Consider the following 12841-nt stretch of genomic DNA (forward strand, 5'->3'; position numbering starts at 1 on the left):
CAGCGGACCAATTCAACTACCCTGTAGCCTACAAAGTCATAGTTTATATGCTGCTCATAAGTGCTTATATTGCTTTTCTGGTCATCATAATAATCCATCTCTTCATACGATTTCCAAAGCTAAAGGAAATAACGATCAAATATGCAAATAGAATCAAGTCACGGTTCAAGAAGACAGAATCGATGACAAACATAATGTTATCAATTAACAGTGATGAGTATGATGAAGATGAGAATGAGAGTGAGACTGCTCCAACTATAGTACAGTATTCTGAGTTTCGTGAGCCACTACTCGATGAATATGGGACGATTCCTATTACCAGTCGCAAAGTAGTACAATGAAGATTTATATAAAGTATTGTTTTTTTATTTATTTTTATTATTTAATTGTTTTTTGTTATTATTAAACATACATGTATTTGTTACTAATAATATTATGATTAAACTAATAGCTGTGGTCAATGAGATCATTTATAACAAATTCAAAATGTATTTACCATATGTTACGTAATAGCCATCTGATATGATAATGACACTAATAACATGACAAGAAGATAAATGGAGAAGCAAGAACTAATCTTAGCATTAATGAAAATGAAAAATTCGCGGCAACTGAATTCATAAGATAAGGTTTTGGGAATCCCGGCCTTTCAGAATAATTATTAATAGTAGGTGTTATGTTTAAAATGCAAAAAATTAAAATTTTACTTCAAAGAGCTAAAAATTAATCAATGACTCACTGTATCTACTTGAATGAGCATTTTATATGTTACAGAAGGAACAGGAAGTCAGGAACAAAACTACGTCCTACGTCATGTTAAATGTATGTAATATTATAGAATATTAAACAGATGATACAAATGACTTACAACTAACATCCTTATTGTTTTGAGTCTGAGATCATATCTACTATTCAAAGTATAGGTATTATATCCCTGCTTTATGTTATTGTTTTATGCATTCCACGTGAAATCACGTGGTTAATTGTTAACGCGCATGCTCAGTAACTAGGTATTCAAATTATTATTATTATAACTATTCAAATTATTATTGTTATTAATTGATAGTTGAAGGCGTGGTTCTTCCAAGATCAGATCTAGAGTATCACTGGATTTTCCGAGGGATTTTCCAAGATTATCTACTTTTGGATTACCAAGGAGATTCTACGAGATTACAAGCCTGTTGCGAACCCCTTGACTATCTATGTTTTCTCCATTGAGATATTAAGCAGAGTAAATCTCTCGATATCTTTACAATGGAGTGGAGCTTGTTAGCAGCTGCACTTCTTTTAATCCTTCTTTTTAATACTAATCGTGAGTGGAGACAATTGCATGTACATAACATGATTAAATGCATGTAGGTCTAATTACAGATGTAGTTTAAAATGAAACTGATTAGTAATCTGTGTTTACTTTTACATGTTTTGAAGTTTTGTTACAAATTTATCTACTAATTTTCTTATTTTATCATTTTAGAATCGTGTGACATTTCTAATCTAATTAGTTTTATACCAGATATTAGGACGTGCAACAATTCAATTCTTACTATATCTTTTAATTTCACGAATGCAACTTGTGCCAGCTACGAATATCAAATTGAGCTCATTCATTTGCATACTCAAGAGATAAAACGCTCAACACAGAATCCCAAACCTTTTTTATACAATGGAACTAACATTTGTCATATTTCTCTAACTTTGACCGATAATGTCACTGCTGAAGAATATTATAACAGCTCGCTTCATGTCAGGGTTGATAAATACCCGTCCTGTTTTCTTTCAAATAACTTCACTGTATCAGTTGATAAGGGTAAGCTTAATGCATGTACATGTACATGTACTCCAATGTTCTCTTAATTTTATTTTTCATTAATTTTTTATTTATTTTTACAGATCCCCCGGGGTCATTTTTAATTTACTCTGCTGTCTATTGTAATGAAGTCTATCTCTTTTGGTTAACTCCTCCCTCTCCACCCGCTTGTCTAATTAAATTTTATGAAATAAGGTTTAATGATACTACCATCATTACCAACAAGACTTACCACAATTTTACTGAGCTGCCAGCTAATCAAAGTATGTCTGTGTCTGTAGGAGCCACTAATGATATTGGTACTAGTTGGAATTCTACTCTCATTACTACTGCTATTGGTCAGTTAATATTTTGACATTAATTTTAGTAATGATATTCATGCTAGTGACATCAACATACCTATAGCATTATTGTCAATAATATACTCTTTGTGGTTTTACTGATATAATTAGTTATATAAACTTTGTTGTTTTGTTATAATTATTTTTTCTGTTCTTAGCTCCTGTTGTTAGCATGGTGAATCACACTGTTGAGTTAATACAGATCAATAGTACATCTCTCACTGCATGTCTGAGCATTACTGCTAAGGTACAGTGTATGTTACGTAATTCAATCAATGTTTTATTGGCATAATGTTCAGCTTGGCATGTATTTTGGCATAGTACATGTTCTCGGACCAAATTTCGCCAAAAATGACTAGGAGAGAATTTGCCATTTTTATTACATTTTCTGATGCATATACATGTGCTTATGTTGTGTAGAAAGTTTGAGCTAATTCCGATCAAGTTTGGATTTTTTACAGTTGCTCCAAAATCAGGCCAAAGTCCCTGTACTATAGTACAGGGTCATCAGCCAAATTTCACCAAAAATGACTAGGAGAGAATTCTTTATTTTTACTACATTTTCTGATGCATATACATGTACTAATGTTGTGTAGAAAGTTTGAGCTAATTCTGATCAAGTTTGGATTTTTTACGAATTTTTAAAGTTTCTCCAAAATCGGGCCAAAATCCCTGTACTATAGTACAGGGTCATCGGCCAAATTTCGCCAAAAATGACTAGGAGAGAATTCTCCATTTTTATTACATTTTCTGATGCATATACATGTACTTATGTTGCGTAGAAAGTTTGAGCTGATTCCGATCAAATTTGGATTTTTACGAATTTTTAAAGTTGCTCCAAAATCAGGCCTAAGTCCCTGTACTATCATTGGCCAAATTTTGCCAAAAATGAGTAGGAGAGATTTCTCCATTTTTATTACATTTTCTGATGCATATACATGTACTTATGTTGTGTAGAAAGTTTGAGCTGATTCCGATCAAATTTAGATTTTTTAAGAATTTTTAAAGTTGCTCCGAAATCAGGCCAAAGTCCCTGTACTATAGTACAGGGTCATTGGCCAAATTTCGCCAAAAATGACTAGGAGAGAATTCTCCATTTTTATTACATTTTCTGATGCATATACATGTACTTATGTTGCGTAGAAAGTTTGAGCTGATTCCGATCAAATTTGGATTTTTTACGAATTTTTAAAGTTGCACAGACCTTGGCTTTAAAAGAGCATAGTTGTGGGAAACCTAATGATTGTATACACAAGTGAACTTTATGTGAGATACTGTTGTACCTCTACTCACTTTAGGTGTTCACTCATTGCATATACTCACTTCCAACACACATTAATCTTTCTCTGTCATGTGATGATACCTATTACCACACCATAACTAGTTCCATTCTATCAGTGAATGGTCTCATTGTGTATAATTATAAAGAAGTTCCTGTTGACATGCTTCACTGTACAGCTAAAGCAGTGTGGTACAACCTTAATTCATCTACTACAGAATACACTTTTACTTTCAGTTAGTTTATACATGTATATTATGATTTATTATTATCCTTCCCATTTTAGATACAAGCCAATTGTACATGAAGATATTCCCAGTTTCTAATGGCTTACACTACACTTGTTACTATAGGGAGCACTCTATTGTATGGGGCTGTGGTATCAGTGTTAATAACAATGCTTTTAATACAACTCAAAGGAATGCAAAGGATGTCACAGAAGGTTGTGTGACTAGTCTTTGCCCTGGGACTAGTTACAATGTCATGATGTATTATATCTTGAGCAGTAAAGATAGGAAGCATGTGATAGGGTTTATGAATGTATCTGTAAATGGATCAACATGTACTTCACCTGGTGCTGGAGGTGTGTGTCTGCTTGTAATAATGTACATTAAATGCTAGTTATCTTTTGTTGAGCTATTATATTAAATATATTAATAGTCATTTGCAATATAACCATGTCGTATGTGTAACCATTGACATTATATAGCTAATACTTCTACTTTTCCACATGTTATGTTGTAGGAGTTGGAGAAAAGAGTCACACGATGAGTGAGTGCTTAAAGTATTGATAACGGATGTAGTGTAATTTTATGTTTTATGTTTTTAGCTCTTGTTGCTGTCATAGTATCGGTTGTTGTGATAGTTGCACTGTTAGTAGTAATAGGTGTCCTGATTAAGTTGTTTGTGAAGAAAAAACGATTAAATGCATGCATATCTAGATTCAAAAGAAAAGGTATAATTTTTAAATATAATGTGCAATATGTAATAATATTCTGTTTATTTTTTCAGTTATTATAGAGGAGTCTATCGTTTTTGATGGTATGATTATTTAAGATTGCTATAGTTAATGGTTCTTTCTTAGGCTCATCAGCTCATGTTCAAAATAATGAACCTGTTGGTACAGGTAATTAGTATCTTTATTTTCTATTTTTATAGTTAGTTTTTTATTAGCATTAAAAATGGATGATCGATTTGACGATAGAGGTATTTAGTGATAGTTTTGTTAAAAATCTTATTCTACTTTAAGATGTTTGCAATGATGAATCAGAAGATCTTGTAGTCACAGTATCACCACCTCAAGTACTGAATCAATTAGATCTATTACTATCATTTTGTAATTTTTGTCTTTATTTTATAGCCACGGCACCCTATACAAGAGAGGTAAATATTACAAAATAAATTATTATTTTATTATTATTTCTAAAGCAGTGAGACTCAGCCATGCTCTCCTACACATCGAGAATCCACTGACCAAGGAAAGGTAGGAATACTACTAGCACTAATGATAATTCATTGTTCTTTTTTCCTAGCTTCATTTTGCTACTAATCAACCGTAAGTTGTGAATGTTTAAAGCACTCTTTTTACTGTTTCGTGCCAGTTTCACAAGAGCTAGTGCTTCTGGACTTAGAGTAATTCAGGTTATAACATATTATGCTGTTTGATGTGATTTATTTTTTGCTTTATATATATATATATATATAGCGTCAGCGTTCTCAAGAATCTAATAAATCCAATAAATCGCTCCCTCGAATTGCCTCAAAGTGAATTATTTCATTTCATATGTTGACTGTTTCTTCATTAACAATTTTATAGAATTTCACAAAAAGTTTTGAGCATTGCATCCCATTTATCTTTTCATTCTGGAGGGTCAGGATATCAACAACTGTCACAGGACGATGAGCTTTCGACTATCCACTCTGAAAGACTACATGTAAGATAGAGAGTTTTAATATAATTTATTTAGCATAAATATCTAACCATAAATTTTGTTTACTGCTAAATTTTGGCAGCTTTATTATTTTTTTATTTTTAGGATTCTGGAGATCTCGAGGGAGATGTTCCCCCATCCACAGACACTAGCACTGGTGTTAGTTTTATGATAGGAGGAGGAGGAGGAGAAGAAGATAATGATTAATTATTGATTTTAGACTAATTATTATTCATAGTCTTTTGCTTATAAACACTTAGCCTACAATTAATAAATTTATTTGTTGCATCATGGAGTTTTTCACGAAAGTGTTGTGTTTCTTGCTTGCTGTTTCCATCACTTCCAGTCTCCGTGTCCGTCCAATAGACAGTAACAGCCCTGTTATCATTCTGATAGGATCTACAAGAGATGTTACGTCTTCTTCATGCCGTAAGTGCAAAGAACTTAAACATGACTGTCTGTTTTTTTTTGTGTAGAATTCATCCACGAGCCCAATGCTACTTATAACGTGTCTTTTGGCTCTACTCTCAACCTCACGGTGATCACTGTCAACTGTACAGCAATTTTTCTTAACGACTCTGGGACGATTATTCCAGCGAGTTCTCCATCATTCAGCCAGTTTGAACCCAACAAATCTAATCAAACTGGGGAGATTTCGCCTTATATTGAAGGACTCTACACAATCTCCAACATCACCCTTGAAAATGATAAAGACACTATCCAATTCTTTGCTAATGATCGAAATGGAGGCGATTTTGTTTACTCTGGAGTAACAACAGTTAGAGTGCAAGGTATTAAAGCATAGTACTACCAAATCTACTCATTTTATACTACATGATTTAGGTCCACCCGGTCCTGTTACTGATTTATCTTGTCACTTCTTCATTCAAGATCAATTTCACATCAGTTTCACTGAACCATATACATTGCTTGGAGTGAAAACCAGTTATTTTATTGAGCCGTATGATCTCTCGGAAGCTTTTACTACCGACAACAGCAAAGTCAATGTAACAGTGTCGAACGTTACCTCTTTAGATAAGTACAAGGCATACAATATTACTGTCACTTCATTTAATGCTGGAAGTATAGGGGCTGCATCAAACTGTACCGTGTTTATTCCAAATGGTATGTTTGTTTATTTGATGTTGCATTTGTTACTTGTTTCGTTTTTTTATAATATTAGCAACACAGATTGCTGCTACTGTTGTCAGTGTCATTATTGTTAATCGTGGAAATGATGCCATAATGAATCTCATGACCATACTCCTGAACACTGCAGTATGTGCATACGTACATGATTAGTATTTCTTTATTTTGCACCATAGGATAAGCCATTATGTCCTGGATGCTATCCTGACACAGTTCATATGTTTATAAACTTCTCCAGTGGGCACATTAAACAATACGAGTTCTCCGTCCCTCCTGGTGAGACGACGTTTCATGAGAAAAATATCTCTGTGATGAAGAATGCTGTACTATCTGGTGATATTTACTACTGCAATGTTGCTGAGTGTGTCAAAACTAAACTTGACAAGCTGAGTAAGCATTTAATTTATAAGGGGGGCTTACCAGGGGAATTCCCTGTTGTGCATCTCAGATGCACTGTCAGCATTCTAATGTGTTTTTTTATTAGGCACCTTTGACCTCCAGTTGGTTCACTTAAAATCTGCTGACAATGGAAGTGTTTGTCTTGAGTGCACGTTTACAAATGGATCATTAGCTGATGGATGCATTGTTGAGTTGCATGTCAGTACTGATGTAATTTTGAAACTAAAAACATCTGCTAAGAGGGATAACTTGATCACAACTGAATGCTATGCTGTGAATACTCTTACCAGCAATGAATCCTATCACTGGGAAGCATATGCATTTAGCTTGAGTAATGGAGAGCCTTTCAAGTTATCTTCCAAGCCAGCTCTCACTGGTGTTCTTACCATACCTATTAAAAGTTAGTCTGATATTCACATTCATCTTATTATACTTTGTCTACTTCACTAGCATCACCAACCACTGAATCACCCACTTTGGCCACTTCAGGTATATTAATGTTTCTTTATTTTCATTTTATACTTTACTTCTATAGGATCGCCCAACACTGAATCACCCACTTCAGGTATGATATTATTTTTTGTTTCTTTTCTTCATTATATACATTCTATGTAGGTCCTTCTCATGATTATAAACTTATTGTATCCATTGGTATAACAATATTCCTTCTTGTCTGTGCTGTACTTGCAGTTTCTGTCAGTGTGTATTTAATTGTTACAAAAAGTAAATTATAATAAATTCTTTAATACTTTTACCTCATTATTGATCTAGAGTTTCAATTGCAAAGTTGTGGTCGATCTCAAGTACAACTTGTTCCTGAAATGGCTGAGAGTGGATTGCTTTCATCTGGTGAACCTGTAAGACTCATAATAACATTAAATATATTATTATATTCTTATGATTCATTACTAGCCTTGCCAGCCCGCATCATATCAACTTAGAGGACATCTTGATACCATCCTGGAAGATTGCTTTATAAATGAGGCTGAGGTTGAGTTGCTTCCTGTCATTGAACAAGAGGCTGTGATTGAAAATAACAATGTTACTGTTTCATCATTCGTTGTTCAACATACCACTCATAAGCCAAGAAAGAGACCAGCTTCTATCAGTCTTCCACTTTCTCCCATTAATAATGAAATTACTTTATCTCCACATCCTGCAAGTCAACCAACCACTCCTAATGTTCCAGCTCCTGATCAATTTTCATTTGGACCTCCAGTATGCTTACTAAATCTTTGCTTTATTTCAAAGTATTTTATTTTTAGGGACCAACTAGGAATAGCTCATTCCCTCAGCTGCCTTTTCCTCCTTCATAGTTTATCCTGTAGTTTCACTTATGTTGTAACTTTACTATTTATATGAACCAAAGTGTCTTTGTCTTTATTATTGCACAATTAATTGCAAGTTGATGGGTGGGGCTCGCGTCATTGCAGGATAAGGCGTGGCTTATGATCTAATTTGCAATTTTTACTCACTGAACACTTGCCACTTGGTATTTCTAAACAAGAATGTTGGAGGCAGTGTTTCTCCTCTCTCTCTTGTCCCTTGTCCGTTGCTGTCCTTATGTTGTGGAGCCCTCCTCTCTCAACGTCAGTCAAGGGACGCCTGCTCAATTCAGTGTAGTCGTTTGTGGTAGCTCAGCAAATGTTGTTTGGGCTGTCAACAATGTCGTGTATCCTAGTAGCTACAACTTTAATGGAATATCAGTAGTACAAGAAGCACTGAGTGGGGACAGAACTCGTTCTAACCTCACGCTTGCCACTAGCTCTACAGAGCTTGATAACACTCCCATTACATCAACAGTATACGCACCACAGGCTGTTCCCTCTGATACTGTTATCCTAAGAATTCAAGGTATTGGCTGAGTAGGACTAACATGTGTTCAACTGTATAAATATATCCCTTTTATTTTACTATCATTTTCATATTCTCCTCTCCCTTTCATCTTTTCTTTGATGCCTTTAATCCTCTCCCCCAGGTTTGTTAGGCCCAGTTATTGATCTCGATTATGATGTTATCCATCAGAGACTGTCATGGACGCCTCCATTCACATTGTCAGGTGTGCCAATATCACACTACATGATCACCATCAACAATAACAACCTCCCTCTGTTTACAACCAATTCAAGTTTAACAACACTCGACTTAAATGGGACTCCCTGTCAGTACTATAATGCAATTATTGTAGCAGTTAATGCTGTAGGAGAAGGACAGTCAGTATCATTGAATTACACACATGTTGGAGGTATAGTCACTACAGTGATGTAATGTCAATGTTTTGATTGTTGTTTATTTTAATTTTAAATTTCTAGTTCCAGATGTTTATTATATAAATGATACAGGAACCATAAACAATGAGAGCTTTGCCATTGAAGTGTCATATGAAGTAATGAATGATTAATTGAGTGTGAATATGCCCATTATTAACACTTTAACAACAGATTAGGTATAATTGTACCGAGCAAATACCAGACAGAGTCCACGCAGTGACGAGGAATATGTATAGCAACAGTGTTATGACTCATTCTAATCAGACTCTGAATCACAATGGAATGTTGACAGGGAGTGTTCTCAGTGATTCATACAGCGTTGATGAGCTATTGAGTGATGGTGGTTATGTTGGACAGCTTGTTTTTGAGACAGAACAAGGTCTGACAGTCAAAACAAGGGAATTTAACCTCTGTGAGTTTACTGTCGTCATACAATTCATCAAGTTATCATCTCTTTTAAAGGGACTTTTGATCTGAACAGTGTGACAATAACTCCAAATGAGTCTGGGGTCTGTGTAAATGTGTCATATACCAGTGGATCAGAAGCACTTGGATTTGTAATAAAGACATCAACAAGGCAGTGGAATGTCACTAGAAATCATACTAATACAACCTGTGTGACGTTAGCTGATGGGGTGCATCAAGTGAGAGTTTTTGACTGGAACACTGATGGATCTATTCCTGAGAAATGGAGGAAAGAAGCGGCTGTTACCATTGCTCTACCACACACATCACAATCACACTCATCTACATATCCAGCTACACCACACATTAGTAGCTCTAGCACTATAACCACATCAATAGTATCCACTGGTAAATATCACACATACATGTTCATTATTGATCTGTTTCATTTACTCTAGCTTCTACCAAATATGTATCTTCTAGTTCACTTTATCCAACAGTGTCCAGTACAGTTGGCACTACAAGTTAGTTTGAATTATAAATTGAAAGCTAAATTTCTATTTCTTTGATCTTTGTTTTTCATCTGCCAATGATCAGATAATACCAGGCCGGCAGCAAGAAATAACACTGGAGTCATTGCAGGTGTCACTGTGGTTGTTTTGCTACTGATTGCAATTGCTTTGATTGTTGTTATTATAGTCCTCACAGTGACATGGAAACGTAGAAAGGGCAGGAAATATAATGGTATTATCTCACTAGTTTATTTACTAATTTATATTGCAACATCATAGCTTCTTGGCGTCCATCATCATGGACTGACTACAATGAACCAAGCGACTATCCAACAACAAGCACCACAGAACAACCAGTAAACAACGCTTTATAAATAATAGCTAGTAACAATCATATTCCTTATTGTTTAGTGGACTGGAGTAAGATTGACAGAGGTACCTGCAACAGATACTGGAGCGGATACACAGGTATTGCCATCATAACTCTCCTGTCCTCCAGACTGTAGTAATTGGTAGCTATGTCAACTTGTTATTACATTCAGACATTAAGAGAAGCAAGACAAATAGGGAAGTGGCCAATATAAATGGGTGCTTTGTTGTGGCATAGTCTGAATCCCTTGCATACTTTGAATACCTGATTTTATTAGTTTGACCAAATTAAAACATCCATTGCTATGTGACCTCAGCTTGTTTTAGCAACAACAGCTGAAGGCATGTCCTTTGTACTGTCCATCATGGTCATTCTTTTGTTAGAGACCAATTATTATAAAATGCACCATTTAAGTATGCATCATAATTTACGTATATCGACATGTCTAGGAATGAAGGTATCAGAATAACTAGAATGATCAAAATAAATATGCTCTTCTATTTTTGATTTTATTTTACTGCCATACAATAATAATAATAGAATTACTCCATTAATTTTGGCACTTGGTCTAGGTGATAGTTATCATTCATTAACCCTCTTGATGCTAAATTATAATGACTGTATCAATTATTGTTTGACACTGTCACTTAAATTAAATTTGACAAATAAATTTTAAACATTTCTTTAGGCAACAGATTCCACTGCATTATCAGAGAAAACTACAGTGAGTCTGATTAATAGACCATTTACAGTACATGCATAATAATAATAATAATGATGATAGGGTAGTTACCTCACTGATTGTACAGTGACAGAACAAGACCCTCCGCCCTATTCATCTCACTATGTAGTACCTCATGGAAGTCAATCACATTTTCCGACACAAAGAGAAACCACATCTAATGAGGTAATCTACATGTACATGTACATTTGTAGCATTGTTACTGTTAATTTTAGTTTGAGCAGTTTCAAAAATACACTGTAGGCACAACGTAAAATAGTGTACATATATGTACATACTTTTGAGCAACTTTAAAAATTCGTAAAAAATCCAACTTGATCGGAATCAGCTCAAACTTTCTACGCAACATATAAACATGTATATGTATCAGAAAATGTAATAAAAATGGAGAATTCTCTCCTAGTCATTTTTGGTGAAATTTGGCTGACGAACCTGTACTATAGTACAGGGACTTTGGCCCGATTTTGGAGCAACTTTAAAAATTCGTAAAAAATCCAAACTTGATCGGAATCAGCTCAAACTTTCTACGCAACATAAATACATGTATATGTATCAGAAAATGTAATAAAAGTGGAGAATTCTCTCCTAGTCATTTTTGGTGAAATTTGGCCGATGACCCTGTACTATATGGTACAGGGACTTTGGCCCAATTTTGGAGCAACTTTAAAAATTCTTTAAAAATCCAAACTTGATCGGAATCAGCTTAAACTTTCTATGCAACATAAGAACATGTATATGCATCAGAAAATGTAATAGAAATGGAGAATCCTTCTAGTATTTGATGAGATTGTGTATATGCCTAAGGGCAGTAGTATAAGCATAGTATTGTAATGTTGGAGAACTTTCAATTTTATTTTATTATTTTACTGACTAGACACAACCAAGTGGTAAAGAATCTCATTATGCTGATATTCAAGTTGGCGGTAAACAAGCAGCTGGTAGAAAACCTCACAATAAATTACAAGAGAGAGTGGTGTACAGTAAGATAAAGGCTCCACCTTATGCCCTTCCCCCCAAATCAAAAGGAGCCCAGCCAAGGAACCTAAACATTGCCGTTCCATTCTCCAGACATTCATCGGGATTACCTCGTCAAGATCAAGGATACTCAAGTTCCAACCAACAGTCATCAAGTGACGCTCCTCATGATTATGGGGCTGGTGCCGTTACGTATCTCAGTGCTTCTCAGCAGGCACAGAATAACAATGACGACTCTTTCTCGCTAGTTGCCTCTAATCCGGCTCACATAGATCAATTGCAGCTCCCAGCAGTCAGTAGTACTAATAGCCACTCTAACTATTCTAAAAATACCAGCAGTACGACTACCGTCTGTTAATTTAATATATGTATACATAATTATATTTTTAATTTAATTATTATATCATTCATTATCATTTTGAACACTTACTTTGACATCATGTATTATTATAATTTTAATCTCTGTAATACCATAATTATTTAAACATATCAATTAGATGTGTCATGTGACACCACTATCAAATAACATTGCCTTTTTAGACTCACTTTATTACTACTGCTAATCAAACAACTTTACCTTATAAGATTCACCCTGCTGCTACTATCAAAGCTGCAATTGTTGACATTCTGACTAAGCAGCTATACATTCAGCAGTATATTC

At 34.7% G+C, this 12841-nt stretch overlaps 3 protein-coding genes and 1 long non-coding RNA gene across 5 annotated transcripts; 3 read left to right on the forward strand and 1 right to left on the reverse strand.

The window, feature by feature from the left end:
* Positions 1-1077: 1077 nt before the first annotated feature.
* Positions 1078-5649, forward strand: LOC100641549 (uncharacterized). 2 transcript variants are annotated; one of them, XM_019995484.1, is made up of 19 exons: positions 1078-1312; positions 1475-1807; positions 1891-2145; positions 2307-2395; positions 3447-3663; positions 3714-4010; positions 4172-4198; positions 4257-4382; positions 4439-4468; positions 4512-4553; positions 4601-4633; positions 4677-4729; positions 4788-4810; positions 4859-4910; positions 4960-4982; positions 5029-5068; positions 5133-5191; positions 5244-5361; positions 5464-5649. In XM_019995484.1, exons 1-19 carry the CDS (start codon positions 1255-1257, stop codon positions 5563-5565), a joined length of 1977 nt encoding a protein of 658 aa, XP_019851043.1. In that variant the 5' UTR covers positions 1078-1254; the 3' UTR covers positions 5566-5649. The 2 variants fall into 2 exon arrangements, with proteins under 2 accessions (XP_019851043.1, XP_019851041.1); XM_019995482.1 differs by having other exon boundaries at positions 1079-1312; positions 4856-4910.
* On the reverse strand, positions 5205-5502 carry LOC109581411 (uncharacterized). Its single transcript, XR_002184631.1, has 2 exons — positions 5409-5502; positions 5205-5355 (listed from the first exon to the last, which is right to left on the reverse strand). It is a non-coding gene; the product is annotated as an uncharacterized LOC109581411 (long non-coding RNA).
* Positions 5650-5814: 165 nt separating the features above from the next.
* Positions 5815-8300, forward strand: LOC109581410 (uncharacterized). Its single transcript, XM_019995485.1, has 11 exons — positions 5815-6149; positions 6202-6483; positions 6542-6636; positions 6684-6897; positions 6992-7306; positions 7357-7395; positions 7442-7471; positions 7522-7629; positions 7678-7763; positions 7819-8124; positions 8172-8300. Exons 3-11 carry the CDS (start codon positions 6604-6606, stop codon positions 8220-8222), a joined length of 1182 nt encoding a protein of 393 aa, XP_019851044.1. The 5' UTR covers positions 5815-6149; positions 6202-6483; positions 6542-6603; the 3' UTR covers positions 8223-8300.
* A 24-nt stretch (positions 8301-8324) lies between these two features.
* On the forward strand, positions 8325-12706 carry LOC100641676 (uncharacterized). The gene is made up of 12 exons (XM_003385931.3): positions 8325-8760; positions 8885-9151; positions 9219-9292; positions 9348-9588; positions 9639-9989; positions 10040-10105; positions 10179-10325; positions 10373-10449; positions 10505-10561; positions 11152-11187; positions 11248-11370; positions 12080-12706. The coding sequence occupies exons 1-12, from the start codon at positions 8415-8417 to the stop codon at positions 12536-12538; spliced, it is 2244 nt and encodes a 747-aa protein (XP_003385979.1). The 5' UTR covers positions 8325-8414; the 3' UTR covers positions 12539-12706.
* The last annotated feature ends 135 nt before the right edge of the window (positions 12707-12841 follow it).

The sequence above is a fragment of the Amphimedon queenslandica genome, unplaced genomic scaffold, assembly GCF_000090795.2.
Source record: "Amphimedon queenslandica unplaced genomic scaffold, v1.1 AMPQUscaffold_13441, whole genome shotgun sequence".
NCBI classification, from domain to species: domain Eukaryota; kingdom Metazoa; phylum Porifera; class Demospongiae; order Haplosclerida; family Niphatidae; genus Amphimedon; species Amphimedon queenslandica.